At 52.2% G+C, this 15,623-nt stretch overlaps 1 protein-coding gene across 1 annotated transcript in view; it reads right to left on the bottom strand.

Moving 5' to 3' along the window:
* The window catches only part of MYO18B (myosin XVIIIB), a 307,510-nt gene that overhangs the window by 261,510 nt on the left and 30,377 nt on the right, over positions 1-15,623 (bottom strand). The window contains exons 7-10 of the mRNA XM_045289537.1: positions 14,706-14,882; positions 5,812-6,010; positions 2,595-2,737; positions 990-1,090 (exon numbers count right to left, since the gene is read on the bottom strand). Coding sequence (XP_045145472.1) covers positions 990-1,090; positions 2,595-2,737; positions 5,812-6,010; positions 14,706-14,882 — 620 coding nt within the window. The remainder of the gene's footprint in view (positions 1-989; positions 1,091-2,594; positions 2,738-5,811; positions 6,011-14,705; positions 14,883-15,623) is intronic.

The following is a 15,623-nucleotide window of genomic DNA, read 5'->3' as shown; positions in this document are numbered from 1 at the left end:
GCAAGGATGGCAAGACTTGGTCTCATGGACTTTAGACATGCTGCCAGAGGAGACTAGTCCCTGGAGAAGGACGCCATGCTTGGTAAAGTGAAGTAGAGGCAGGCCCTGGAAGAGAAGGGTGGACAGAGTGGCTGCAGCAATGGGCTCACGCCTAAGAACAAGCGTGAGGGTGGTGCAGGACCTGGCGGTGCTTCGTTCTGTTGAACATCAGGCTTCGCTATGAGTCAGAGCCACCTCCGTGGTACCTAACGACAGCAAACCCATCTCAGATCCTATCTTCTCTGGGAGGCTTTCCTAATCTTATCTTGCCCTTTCCTTTTTCTTTCATCCCTGGTATCACCTTAGCTGTACAACTGAAAGGAAGAATAGAGCTGTGCTTTTATCAAATTCTACTTCGGTAGTACGCAAATGGAGACTGCTGTACAACTAGGGGATCACCATGAGTCCAAACAGACTGCAGCTAACAGAAGTTCAAGAGGCCCTGGTGATGGTGCAGGGTAAGCATGCTGAACTTCTAATTGCAAGGTTGGCAGTTTAAACCCACCAGCTGCCTCTCCAGAGAAAGCTGAGGCTGTGTGCCCCCATAAAAGTTTACAGAAACTCTATAGAGGGTCGATGTAAATGAGAATGGACTCAATGGCAGTGGGTTTTTTGGGAACCTAAGGAACAGGGAGGGCTGGGTGGCTGGTTACATGTTGGGTTGCTAACTGCAAGGTCAGTGGTTCGAACCCACCAGCTGCTTTGAGGGAGGGAGATAAGGTTGTCTGATCCTGTCAAGATTACTGCCCCAGAAACCATCAGAAACAGCTTTCCCCTGTCCTGTAGGGTCACTGTGAGTCAGGAAGCTGGAGTCCAGGGACCACTGGATTGGACTGCACTATTTCTCAGGCCCAGGCAGCCTCTCAGGCTGGACCGCTAGAAAGGGGCTCCCTTGCCTTGGTGCCCTCAGCTGTCCCTGCTCACCCCACCCCACCCCACCAGCCATTTACCTGAGATCCAGGGCCAGTCCAGCGAGCAACTGGGAGAAGACCTTAAAGTTACCTTCCCCTTCAGGCCGCCTGGCCACTCGGCTCTTTTCCAAAAGCATTGTCTGTGGGGGAGAGAGAGGGGTTGGGACAGCACTTGGGTTATGAACTGTTGAGGAACATCTGCCCCAGGCCCGGTGACCAGCTATCCAGGAGGTCCCCTGAGGAGGTCCCAGCCCACCCACCCTTTTAGGCCACACTGCAGTCTAAACAATGGCTAGCAATCCTCGGCATGAAACCCTCTCCATTCTTCATCTCATGCATTCGGGGTTCCTCCAGGGGATCAACAAACACAAGAGACTCCTTGCAATCACAGTCTCAAATCCTGTCCTCTGCTCAGCTGTCTTCGAGCGGGGGCTGACTCCCAGTCCCCTCCAGTGCTGCTGATGTGGGTGCCATCCAGTCGGCTCCGACTCACAGTGTATGTTCCACAGAACATACACTGCCCGCTCCTGCACCCTCCTCACCATCGTGGTTAGGTTGAGCTCATTGGGGCAGCCACTGGGTCAAGCCAGCTGGTCGAAAGTCTTTTTCGTTGCTCTCTGACTTGACCAGAGACAGGTCTTTCTGGAGAACAGGTCCAAAGGAGCTGAGACCCAGGAAGTCTCACCGTTCCCGATGCTCAGGCGCATCCTGGCTGCCCCTCTTCCAGGCAGATCCAGTTGTTTCTTTGGCTGTCCCCGGTGCGTTCAGCGCTCTTCACCAGCACCATCATTCAATTGCACCAATTCTCCTTCGGGCTTCCTTATTCCATTATCAGCTGTCACAGGCAGGGGAGGTGACTGAAAATATCGTGGCGCTGAGTCCTCCAGTTGAAAGCCCTGCTCGTCAAGACTTTCAAGAGGTCTGTGCAGCAGAGTGACACGTGCAATGGGTCACCACGATCCCTTTATGGCTGCTCCCATAAGCATCGATTGTGGCTGCGAGCCAGATGAAACCCTTGGCGATGTCCATCTTTCCTCCATTTGCTAGGATGTGACCCACTGGTCCCGGGGTGAGGAAGACCGTTGTTGATTTCTATCATGCTAGCCCTGACTCGTGCAGTCCCATAGAATGCAGCAACACAAAATGTGGCCCAGCCCTGAACCTTCTTTGCAACGCTTGGCTTATTTGAGTGCCTTGCTGGGGCTACTGTGTCGATCCTGTCGTGGGAGGGGTTCCCTCTTTTGCACTGACCCTCTACTTTGTCAAAAGAGCCCTGGTGGTGTAGGGAGTTCCAAGTTTGGCTGCTAACAGCAAGCTCAGCAGTTCAAATGCACCGGTCAGCTCTGTGGGAGAAAGGTGAGGCTCTTTGCTCTGGTAAAGGGTGACAGTCTTAGGAACCTCCAGGGGCAGTTCGACCCTGTCCTGTAGGTCACTGTGAGTCAGCAGTGACGTGAGTGGTCGGGGTCTGTACCCACTCTTAGATATCTCTTCCCTGTCATACTGGGGGTAGGGGGGGCAGACAGGGAGGACATGTTCTGGGGAGTGGTTATCAAGAAGATCCATCAGGTCCCAGCACATTTCTGGGGCCCTAATGAGGGACATGGTCTGCATCCCTGAGGGCCCTGCCCCACCCAGGGACCTCACCTGGAGCTGCGCACCCGTGATACGGCCTGCGGCATTGAAGTCCAGCGACATCACCATGGCGAAACGGGTAGCACTGTGGCTGTGGCCCGTGGACACAGAGCCAAAAGCCTGGAGCACGGTGAAGGTGGCGCGGATCTTCTCCACTGCAGGAGGGACGGAGGGGGTATTCCTACAGCCCAGTGCTCCCATCCCCCACCACTCCCAGGACCACCAGCCTTCCCCAGGCCACGTCTCGAGACTTGAGACTGCTCGTCCATGTCGACTCAGCCTCTGTGGGCTACACACACACACATACACACACACACACCCAGAGCCCTGAGCAGGATGGTAATCCACGTGGCAGGAGTTGCACTGGGCTCTCCCAGGCATGGCGGAGCCTGGAAAGCCAAGGGCAGGAGGGTAGCACCCTCAGACCTGCCCTATAGTCCCAGCCTATAGCAGTGGGACTAAACAGCCCTGGGATCTCTCGACAACCATGCGTTGAGCACCTACTGTGTGCCGGGCCCTGTGCTGGCACCTGGATACAGCCTATTCTGAATTCCAACCTCACATACGCTTTCCCGGCACAACAGCATTCTGGAAAGGCAGGGATCAGAACACAGGCCAGGGTAGATGGGAGGTGATCAGAGGAATGAGTGGGCAGGCAGCCTAGCCTAGTGATCAGGCATCAGCCTCCAAACTCTTTGCTGACCCACTTAGTTTGGGGTATCCATCCTCATGTCTCAGATCGCCGTGTCTAAGAGGGACCCTTGTCACCAGGATTAAGAGCTTAAAAAATGTGAACCCACAGCTAAGGAGTCAAGTCCGACTTACAGTGACCCTCTAGGACAGAACAGAACTGCTCCCTGGGGATTCTGAGGCTGTCTGTCTTTACAGGAGCAGACGGCCTCCTCTTTCTCCTGGGGAGCAGCTGGCAGCCCAATGCTTAATCTACTGGGCCACCAGGGCTCCTTCCATTTCATCGGGTGGCATGTGGTGGTTATTATTGGTCTTTCTCTTACTATCTGAGCAGCCAGAGTGATTCAGTGGAGGAAGCCTGACTGCTGGAGGGGAGACGGTCTCTGGACAGAGAAAGCCCGTGCCCACATTCCCCATCAGCAGATGCACAGTATTACTGGGGGCATCACAACTTCCTGCTGGGAGGAAGATGAGGATGAAAGCTGCCTCCATGCCTCCTTAGTGCAAAAATAAAAATAAAACCATGGGTTCCATTCTGGGTAGATACCAAGAGCCCTGGTGGCCTAGTGGATTAAGCATTGGACTGCTAACTGTGTTGGATTGACACTAGGGTTGGGTACCAACCACATGTCCAGCAGTTCAAAACCACCAGCCATTCTATGGAAGAAAGACGAAGTTTCCTACTCCTGTCGAGAGCGACAGTCTCAGAAACCCACAGGTACAATCCTACCCTGGCCTATTGGGTTGCTCGGATTTTTCATCGACTCCATGGCAGTGAGTTTTTGGGTGACACTAGGGAGCAGAGTAGAAATCCCATGAGGTTTCTGAAGCTGTAAACCAGGGTTCCTCAAACTTTTTAAACAGGGGTCCAGTTCACTATCCCTCAGACCCATTGGAGGGCCAGACTATAGTTAAAAACAAAACAAAACAAACTATGAACAAATTCCTATGCACACTGCACATATCTTATTTTGAAGTAAAAAAAACAAATGGGGCAAAAACACCCAGTGGGCAGGATAAATGTTCTCAGCGGGCCACATGTGGACCCCTGTTTGAGGACCCCTGTTCTAAACCCTGATGAGCGCAGTCCTCCTAGTCCTCCTCTTGCGAAGTGGCTGGTGGTTCAAACTGCTGATTTTGCAGTCAGCAGTCCACTGCACCACCAGCCACTTACAAGGCTCCTCTTACAAGGCTCCTCAACCTCCCAGACCCATGGCCATCCAGTCAATGAACCCTGTAGGCCAGAGTAGAAGTGCTTTCTTTGAGTGTCTGAGACTTCAAACGTTTATGAGAGGAGACACTTAGCTTTCTCCTGAGACGTGGCAAGTGGATTCAAACAGCTGAACTTGGGGCTAACAGCCCAATATGTAACCCACTTTGGCAGCCACAGATCCTTACAACTCAACCAACCAACCAACCCACTGCCACCAAGTCAATTCTGACTCATAGCAACCCTATAGGTTTCTGAGACTTTGTAAATGCTTAGGGGAATTGAATCTCATCTTTCTTCTTCAGAGTAGCTGATGAGTTTGAACCACTGACCTTGCGGTTAGCAGTATAATGCTTACCAGACAACACCACCAGGAGTCCTCAACAATCCATTGCCATCAAGGCAATTCAGACTCATGGTGGTTTCTGACACTGTAAATTTTTACAGGAGCAGGCAGCCTCATCTTTCTCCCAAGGAGCAGCCAGGTTTGAACCACCCACCTTGTGGTTAGCTGTCCAACACTTAACACACTGTGCCACCAAGGATATTTTAAAAATCATAAACACTATCAGCTATAATGAAATCTAGTGTCGCCATGGGTTACTAACTACCAGGAAGGCAGTTAAATCCACCAGCTGCTCGAAGGGAGAAAGAAGAGGCTGTCTGCTCCCATAAAACCCTCTGTAGCAATTCTACTCTGTCCTAGAGGGTTGCTGTCGGTCAGAATCAACTCAATGGCAGGAACTAAATAAAAAAATTAATAATCACACAAGCTCCCAGGTGGCAACATGGGTTAGTCATTGGGCTGATAACAGAATCTTTGGTGATTCGAACCCACCAGTCACTCTGTGGGAGAAAGATAAGGGCTATCTCAAAGTCACTTCCTCAGGTCCCACGCCATGTCTCCACCTCTCCGCTCACCAGCCACAACCAGCATTTTCATAGAGGATTTGAGGTGAACATAGGTGGGTCACCTGTCTGACAGAAGCACCCTCCTACCTTTGCTTGCCGGGCCCTGTGTATGGCTCACCAAGTGGTGCACTACACAAGGAGCCAACAGTCACGTCATAGGATCCTAGGTTGGTAAGTATTGTAGTGCAGTTCACTGGTAGATGGCAGCCCAGTGCCTGGCTCTATACAACCTCCGTGTAGGATAGTGGCTCAGGGGACAGGGTAGATGGATGAGCACCAACAGGCCCGATGGAGTAGGAGCCCAGCCGGCAGCAGGTGCAGGGTCTGCCTGCACCTGTGGACATCAGGAGGGACAGATGGCACCACCACCTTCGCACCCTCCCCCACTACCTCCACACCGTGAGCCCTCAGATGTACCTGAGACTGTGTTGTCCACACTGCCTGCCAGCGCCGCCAGGTGCTCCAGGGTCTGCTGGCTGCATGCGGTCTTCCCGGCGCCACTCCGGCCCAAGGCCACAATGCTCTGGTCCCTCCGCTGGCTCAACAGTGACCAGTATGCCCGCTGGGCCAGGGAGCTGATGTGGGCAGGCAGACCATATCGGCGGCCCCTGGGCACCTACAGGAAGACCCAAACCTTCAGTCCTCTGACCCAGTTGGTGCCCAGAGAGCCCTAGGAGGCCCAGATCCAGACGACATGCCTCCCATCCTGCCACACACACTCACTGACCCACGCCATCCCCATCTCTGGGCCTGGATCTCCTCATCTCATCAGGAGGGGAGACACTTGAAATGGAGCTGCACTGGACCCAAGGGGAACCCATCCTACTCAAAGTGATTGGGAGTAACTGCCTAACAGGAACCTGTTGTAAGAATTGGCAGGATTGATTAGTGTTGTCTGCCACGGACACAAGGAACTAGGCAGAGGGGGTGGGGCCACATGTGCCACTCTATTTGCCGTAACCGACCCAGATGGGCTCTGAAGTCCTTCCCACCCCAGGTATTCATCCACCCATCCATCCATTCTTCCTTTAGTATATATTTGAAATCCTTTGAAGATCTGGATAGCAGACACGGCCTCAGGCATTGGGAATCTAAAATAAACAGATGGATGAAGGAAAGTCTTGCTCATCACCAGAGACTGTAATACACCTGTGGTGTTTGTGAGTGCCTTGAGTCAGTTCTCGCTCACAGGGACCCTGCATGTGATAGGAGACACTGCCCCACCCTTGGCCAGCCTCCTCCTCATGGCTATTTTGAGCCTGCTGTAAAATTCACTAACCATAAGTGTCTTTTACGCTTTATCTAGTGGTTACAATTTTGGAGGGTCAATGAGAACTCTCAGCTGTTATTGGTGGGGTCCTGGATACCACCCTCATTCTGGGAAAATGGCTTTGTCATTTCTTGTCAAGTCCGAAAGGATCCCTGGTGGCCTAGAGGGCTAAGTTTTGGGCTGCTCACCACAAAGTCAGGGGTTCAAAAACCCCAACCACTCCAGGGAGAAAGATGATGCTGTCTGCTTTCAAAGGGGGAACCAATTACAAGGATCTACATGTGACCTCCTCCCTGGGGGATGGACACCAGAAAAGTGGGTGAAGGGAGATGTCAGGGCAAGATATGACAAAATAATAATTTATAAATAATCAAGGGCTCATGAGGGAAGGGGGGAACGGGGAGGGAAGGGAAAAAATGAGGACCTGATGCCAGGGGCTTAAGTAGAGAGCAAATGTTTTGAGAATGATGAGGGCAATGCATGTACAAAAGTGCTTGACCCAATTGATGTATGTATGGATTGTGATAAGAGTTGTATGAGCCCCTAATAAAACAATTAAAAAAAAAGATTTACAATCTCAGAGACCCTTGGGGGCCATTGAACTCTGTTCTCTAGGCCCACTAGGAGTCAGAATGCCAGAGCAGTGTGTGTGTGTGTGTGTGTGTGTGTGTGTGTGTGTGTGTGTGGTGGTGGGGGTTGTCATGCTAAAACTATACTCATTATCCAGCCCAGCAATCCCATTCCTATGGGTTTACCCCAACTCAAAACTCACACTCACTGCCTTCAAGTTGATACCCACTCATAGCGTCTCTAGAGGACAGGGTAGACCTGTCCCTGTAGGTTTCCAAGACTGTGATCTTCTTTGCAGTAGAAATCCTATCTTTCCCCCTCGGAGCAGTGGGTGATTTCAAACTTCTGACTTTGTGGTTAACACACCCAACATAACCACTACACCACCAGGGCTCCTTTTTGAGAAATGAAAATGTGTACCCGCCCTCCAAACAAATAATCAACAAATAACCCTCTCCATGCTGGATTAAACCAGACCCCAATCTACAGCCATCCAGTCGATTTGAACTCCCAGGGAGCCTTGGTAGGCTTTCCAGGACCGCCCATCTTTATGGGAGCGGCCAGCCTCAGCTTTCTTCATTAGAGCAACTTGTAGGTTTGAACCGCCTACTTGGAGGTTAACAGCCCAACCATCACCTCACTCACAGTGCCACCAGGGCTCCTTCCATGCTTGGTTCTAGCAAATGTATTAAAAATCAGCCCCCAGAACTAGCCACAACCTGAAGGTCTTCTAGCTAGTGAACAGAGATCACTGACCACCCATCTGCAGGATGACTAGCCCCTCATCCCAGGGAAGCTCTGCTGACTGCTCACTGGGACAGCAAGCTCCTGCATCCACACCCTGAACCTGAGTGTAAACCACCAACGGGTCAGCTAGCAAATGATGAGATCGCTGCTGACTAATGTAAGAAGACCCTCGCACCCAGAGACCTCACATGGGTAGGGGACACTATGCCACAGGGTTCCAATGGCTAGTTGTTGTGGGGTTCTCCTGTTTTCCAGAAGGAGACTGCCAGGCTTTCTTGAGAGGCACCTCCGAGTGGAATCAAACCCCCATCTTGTATGTGGGCAGCTGCGGGCACGAACCCTTGGGCTCTGTTTCACACTGGGCAGGTGCCCGTCCAAAATCTTTTTGGAAAAGGCAAGGTGAAGGAACAGAAAACAAGTTGCAAGGAGCATAGTTGGAGTGGGGGGTTTTCTGGGGTGGGGGGGTCCTCTGGGGGCTGATCTGACATCTGGATGAAGATGAGGGTGTGTTGACACTGTAAAATGTAACACTTAGCACGGGATCTCCATTCGAACCCATTTTGAAGCTGTTCTAGTTTTTCCTATTTCCTGCTTACTTTTCTATTGGGGTTTTCCTCCGCTTTATTTAGTAGTTGTTGTCTTGGTTTTGGGCGTTTTTTCGGTATGTGAGATCCAGGATGGGTGAATCTACAATAACTGGACTAATGTTTCTTTAGGGGGACAGCTGAGGGGAGATGGGGAGCTAATAACAAAGAGCATGAGAAAGACAATGTTCTAAAATTGACTGTGGTGATGATTGGACAACTCTTCTTGGTAGGATTGAATTATTTGAATTGTATGATCTGTGGACTGTATCCCAATAAAACTTTAAAAATGCATAAGTAAAACAAAGAGGGGGAAGGAAAGAAAAAAAGGAAGGAAGGAGGGGAAGAAGCTGGCTATAGCTACACTTTCATATCTTGGGAGGTGGGGGTGGGGAAGATTACCTCGAGGCATCTGGCTGGCCCTGAACCCCTGAGTGCCGCTGGCCTTCTTGAGAAGAGGCAGTGGATACAGAAATCCAATCATTCCCCGAGAGCCAGGCTGCCTAAGGAAGTCGGTGTTGACCACGAAGGGGAGACGTGTGGGGACCAGGGCACCCTGACTTGAAGAGGTCAGGGAGACCCCAGGCAGCGAAGCAGACTACAGAGAAAAACCAGCACAGCGGCGTCTGGGCGTCCAGGACAGGAGTGGCAGCCGCATGCTGCTGAGCGTTGAGGATGAGAACTGAGTCTGGGCTGGGCAGCCTGGCTTTCACAGACAGAGGGTCCGGAAGATGGGGAGGCCAGCCAGCCAGCCAGCAGGGGATAGGCAGCAGCCAGAGGATGTAGCCTTGAGTTCTGAATGCCTAAGGGGTATCCCCATAGGCCCAGTAAGGCACCATCTTCTGTCCTCTAGGACCTTGGGAGAATCAGGCCCCATGGACGAAGCCCAGCCCTGCACTTTGACATCATCAAGTCCGGCTCGCAGGAACAGGCCCACAACTGCTGGCCACAGTCCTAAGGGGTGAGGGCCACTTCCAACACTGAGAAGTACGTATATCAAGGGACCAGTCATGGACCCACTAGAAGCCATCTGTGTGTTCCCAGATGCACACATGTATACTGGCCCTTACAAGCACATATTCTTAGCACACGCACCCAGGCACCTGCCGGTGTGCCCACCCACACCCTGTGAGGGCCCGCAGGGCCCCAGGCACACACCCAGCTTCCAGGCACCTTGGCAATCCAGTTTCCGTTCCAACAGCGCTGCCCAAGTCCCCGCCTCAGCCACCATGGCTCGATGCTCCCACCTCATGGCCACAGGGGGAAGGAGCCATGACTCGGAATAGGATTTGGTTGGGGGTGTAGGAGGCTGGAGAAACCAGGGGAAAGATGAGGGACTGGGACCGGGGTGGAGACAGTGTCACCACCATCCCAGCCCAGGTTGATGGAAGGACTTTCTTGGGCAGGGGTCACTGGTTCAACCTGACAGGTGGGCTCTAGGCCTGTTCTTCATGACACGTGGGCCGAGGTTCAAAAAGGGGTGTTTCAATCAGGATGGGCAGCTCTCAGGCGGTATGCCAGGGGGGCTGTAGAAGTACCCACCCACAGGGGCACCTGAGCAGCCAAACGTATCACCCCCTTCCCAAGGGCCTTCATGGGGCAGAAGCATGTGCTGAATGCAACAAGATGGCCAGCTGTCCCCTACCCAGAGCTCCTGAGGCGCTCTGAGCCACTGACGGTGACACCCAGGCTGTGCACAGATGGCTGAGACACAAAGACCCTGCCACTCCACCCCCCACATAAAAGGCTTAGCTTTGGGTGGGAGCCACTGGGCTCTGGGCTGTAGGACTAAGCTTTTCATTTCCAATTGCAAGAAGAGAAAACTGAGGCCAGGGGGCGGGGGGAGCATTCAGGTTTGTCCACAGCTCCACAGCCCACTAGACGGTATTCTAGAAGGGGCAGGACCTGTCCCCAGCACATCCCAAGCCCACAGATACAACCTCTCACCTCCAGCCAGGCTCCCCGCTTCTGTGGCCTCTCCCTGCCCAGTGGGACCCTTTCATCCCAGCACTTGCTGCCTGCATAGCTCTGCTGGGAAGCGATGGGAATTGCCATCAGGCTCAGCATGAAAGCCAGACTCTCAGTCACCAATACACAGGATTCTGCCCAGCTTCTTGGGACCTCCTGGCTCCTTTCTGCCTTGCCTGCCTCAGGGCCTTTGCATGGGCTGTTCCCTGTCCTAGAAAAAGCCATTCCCCAAGCCAGCCCTTCGGCTTGCTCCCTCAGCTCCTTCAAGTCTTATGTTAAATGCCACCTTTCCCTTCCTGTGAAATCTCCCCTCTCCATCCTGACCTCTCCCACCATCAAACTGACTGCCATCCAGTCAATGCCAACTCATGGCGACCCTGAAGGGTAGGGTAGAACTGCCCCTGTGGGTTTCTGAGGCTGGAGCTCTTGATAAAGCCTCATCTTTCTCCTATGTGGTAGCTAGATGGTGATTTTGAACCGCTGACCATGCAGTTAGCAGCCCAATGTGTAACCATGATGGCACCAGGGCTCCTTCCCCACCAGCAGCTAGGATCTAACAAAAACATCTTCTAACTCTGTTAGCTTTTCGTCACACCAAGCACTTCAGGTATCCACTGTGTGTATCACTCCTGGCCTGGCTTGCCCCCCAGAATGGAAGCTGCATAAGGCCAGGACTGTTTGCCTGACTAGCACCCTGACCTGTAACGGATGTCCACCAATCTCTGCTAAATGAATGGATGGAACGCACTGCCATCAAGACATCTCGCCTCACAGTGACACTACAGGACCAAGGACAACTCTCAAGACTGTCCATCTTTACGGGAGCAGACGTGCCCCTCTTTCTCCTGCAGAGCAGCTGATGGGTTTGAACCACCAACTGTGTGGTGACCAGCTCAATACTTAATCCGGTGTGCCACCAGAATCCCTGGGAAAGAACCCCCCGCCCCCGAGTTTCCTTTCTGCACATGGGCTTAGCCCTCTGTCCCTTGTATGGCCAGAGGGTCCTGGAACATGGGGTGGACAGCCTGGGGGTAGGAGTATACTGAGGATCATGTTTTCCCACTCCCCCCTAGGGAGAGAGCTAATTCCCAGGTCAAGGCAGATGGTGGCGGGCCTGGTTCCCACAAATAGGAGGCCTGGTAACATCGTGGTTACGGTTTGGACTACTAACTGAAAGGTCAGCAGTTCGAAATTACCAGCCACTCCTTGACAGAGAGATGGGGCTGTCTACTTCTGTAAAGAGTTAGTCTCGACAGACAACCGAAAAGTGGGTGAAGGGAGACGTCGGACAGGGCAAGATATGACAAAATACCAATTTATAAACTATCAAGGGCTCATGAGGGAGGGGGGAGCGGGGAGGGAGGGGAAAATGAGGACCTAATGTCGGGGGTTTAAGTGGAGAGAAAATGTTTTGAGAAACGATGTACAAATGCGCTTTACACAATTGATGTGTGTATGGATTGGGATAACAGTTGTATGAGCCCCTAATAAAATGTTAAAAAATAAAATAAAATGTGAAAATATGAAGAAAAAAAAGAATGTGAAAAAAAAAGAAAAAAAGAGTTAGTCTCAGAAACCCACAGCGGTAATTCTACCCTGCTCTATAGGATTGCCATGAGTCAGAATTGACTCGATGGCAGTAAACTGGGGGAGGGGAGGGATTGGGGGGATGCAATAGATGGCACACTGGGCTGCTAACAGCAAGGTCAGTAGTTTAAACTCCCCAGCCACTCTATGGGAAGAAGATGAGGACGCCTACCCCTGTAAAGACTGACAGGCTCAGAGATCCGATAGAGGGCCACTCTGAGGCCGAACAGACTCAGTGCGGGGTTTAGGTTGGTTTGGCTTCCAGGAGGCGGCCAGCAGTGTCCCCACCCGGACCCCTTGGTTGGACACTTTTTGCTGTTTGATTTCCTATTTACATTTCTAATCCCAGAAGAAGCGTGGGATCCACCCACCTAGCCCCCGCTGTGGAGTCAAGTCCATTCTGACTCGCGGCAGCCCTGTAGGCTGGGGTAGAACTGCCCCTGAGGGCCTCTGTGCCTGTCCACCTTTACGGAGCAGACAGCCTCATCTGACTTACGGGGCGGAGCAAACAGCCTCATCTTTCTCACGGGGCGGAGCAAACAGCCTCATCTTCCTCACGGGGCGGAGCAGACAGCCTCATCTTCCTCACGGGGGCGCAGCTGGGGGATTTGAACTGTGTGGTAGTGGATGAGTGCTCAACCCACTGTACTACTAACCAAAACCCACTGCCATTGAGTCCCACTGCTCATAGTGACCTGAGAAAATAGGACAGTGAGGCACCCTGGTGGTGTAGTGGTTATGCGCCCGACTGCTAACCACAAGGTCAGTGATATGGAACCACCAGCCACCCCCTCACAGGGGCCATACCACCCTGCCCTATAGCATCACTATGAGTCAGTATCGACTGACTCCATGGCAGTGAGTTCTTGACTTTTAAAAACTGCTTTCGGGGGTTTCCGAAGTTGTCATTCTTTATGGAAGCAGACAGCCTCATCTTTCTCCCAAGGAGAAGCTGGTGGATTTGAACCTCCAAACTTTGGGTGAGCAGCCCAGCGCTTGGCTCACCGCAGCACCCAAGCACCGTACATGGAAGGGGATCCGGTAGAAATTATGTCCAGATTTGTCCACAAGAGGGCGCTTTGAAATCACCTTTGGTTTTACGTAAAAGCTGTTTCTTCACCCTTCACAAGATACCAAGGGCTCAAGTAGAAAGCAAATGTTCTGAGAATGATGAGGGCAACAAATGTACAGATGTGCTTGACACACAATGGATGGATGGATGGATTGGGATAAGAGTTGTACGAACCCCCAATAAAATTATTTTTTTAAAAACCAAGAGAAAAGCAACCTATTGGCCAAGACAGTAGCTTCTGTTTCCTAATATATGAGCATCCAGGAGGGCGCTGAGAGGGCACAGGGGTTCAGGAGGCTGTGTTGGGCCCAAGCCGCTCTCTGAGCAAATCTTGAGACGTCGCCAGGTCAGGCCCGCGGGCTGAAGTCACTCCTGTCATTTGGGATGGCTGTGACAATTGATGTAGTCAGCGCCTGATGATGCTCAAGGCAGTATCTGTTGTCGTCTCATGCCTCCAAGTGAGTGCCAACTCCGAGTCAGCCCCAGTGTGACAGAGCAGAACTGCTGCATAGGATTTGCGTGGTGACAGAAGTCAGGGTTGACTGAACAGACATGGGTTTGAGGAATCCTGGTGACAAAGTGTTTGGTTACGTGTTGGGTTGTGTCCCCGTTCACACTCACCAGCCCCTTGGTGGGAGAATGATGAGGTGGTAGACTTCTGTGATGATGCCGAAAACTGATGCCCACAGTCACCGAGTGGATAATATGATACAAAAGCCCAAACTCACGGCCATCGAGTCGATGGTGCCTCAGAGAGGACAGGGTAGAACTGGCCCTGTGAGTTTCTGAGCCTGTAACTCGTTACCAGAGTAGAAAGACCAGTCTTTCTCCCGCAGAGCGCCTGGTGGCTTTAAACTGCTCACCTTGACGATCACAGCCCAACTCGTAACCACTATGTCACCAGGGCTCCAGGAGTGACACTACAGATAAGGTAGAACTCGTTATGTGAGTCGAAGGCCACGTTTTTCTTTTGTGGAGCAGCTTGTGGATTTGAACCACAATCCCTGTGGTTAGCAACCCAACCCTAAGCCCACAAAGCCCACAGCGCCCCTAGAATTCCTTCCTGGTTCAATTCTCAAAAACCACCACCACAGAATCAATTATGACTCAGAGCGACTCCATGGGAGAGTAGAATTGCCCCCTTTTGAGTTTCTGATTTGAAATCTTTACAGGAGTAGAAAGCCTTGTCCTTCTCCCAAGGATCAGCTGGTGGGTTTGAACCCCTGACCTTGGTTTTAGCAGCCCAAATACACCATCAGGCTGCCTCTGGTACAATGAATGTTTTCTCTTGTTTTGTGATCTTTGTGCTCCTATTGTTATTTCTCAGTTACTCGTCTTTCCCTGGGGAGCAGGGGGGCCTGTGACCCTTAAGGCCCAACAGCATCCCAGGTCACCCCCAGAATCGCATCTCTGGTGAATGCTGACCAGGAAGGTTGTTTTCTCTTAGCAAAGATATGCAGGCTCCCTGGTCATCCCGGCCCCCCTCCCAGCCCCATGAGCCCAGTCCCCTCACCTTCCCTGCAGATGGTGCTGCAGGCTCCGGGGGCTGGAGGACGACCAGGTCAGGCCCTGTGCAGGTGTATGGCAGCTGGCTTCGGCTGCGCTGCAGAAGTGTGTTCAAGACACTGGACTCGTTCACGCTGCTGAGAGAGGCCAGGTCCTCCACCTGGTCCAGCTCAGGAGGGTTGGCCTGTGGGCCAACACACAGTGACTCAGCTGACCTCCTGGATCCTCGCCACACTGCCACCCATAATCCACACACCTACACACACACACACATGCACATGCACACACGCACATGCATATATACACACATACACATACACACATGCATACATGTGCATACATGCAGATATGCCCTCACATACATACAGAGACGCATGCACACATACATGTGCTGCACACACAGGCACATACATGTATAGACATGCAAGCACAAACACACAGCTTGGAGACTTTGCCCCTGGAGAGCCTCAGGTAAACATGACACCAAACATGGGTTCTGGGAGGAGGGGCTGGCTGTGTCCCAAACCAAATCCAAACCCACTGCCATCAATTTGATGCCAACTCAATAGCGACCCCAGAGGACAGGGTAGAACTGCCCCTGTGAGTTTTTCCAAGGCCAGAGCTCTTCATGGGAGCAGAAAGCCTCATCTTTCAGCCCATCTTTCTCCAGGAGGGGTGCGAGGAAACCTACAGGGAATAGAGGTCAGTAGCCAAAGCAGCCCCTTTCTCTCAGAGTGCCCCTCCTGTAGAAAGTTGCCCCAGCCCTCTCAGGTAGAGGGGTGTTGGCGGCATCTCCTTAGGATCCTTGCTCTAGAACAAAGGTCCCCAAAGACTTTGGCCTACCATTCCATTTTCAGAAAAAAAAAAAAAAAGACTCAATGTCCCCTGGCAATGACAACCTTGAACAGCACATGTCCAGGGTCAA

This window comes from Echinops telfairi, unplaced genomic scaffold (assembly GCF_000313985.2).
Source record: "Echinops telfairi isolate 266 unplaced genomic scaffold, ASM31398v2 ScPeMD7_29;HRSCAF=101, whole genome shotgun sequence".
Classification (NCBI taxonomy): Eukaryota; Metazoa; Chordata; class Mammalia; order Afrosoricida; family Tenrecidae; genus Echinops; species Echinops telfairi.
Note: the sequence above shows the minus strand (reverse complement) of the source record. Positions and strands in the feature narration are given on the sequence as shown.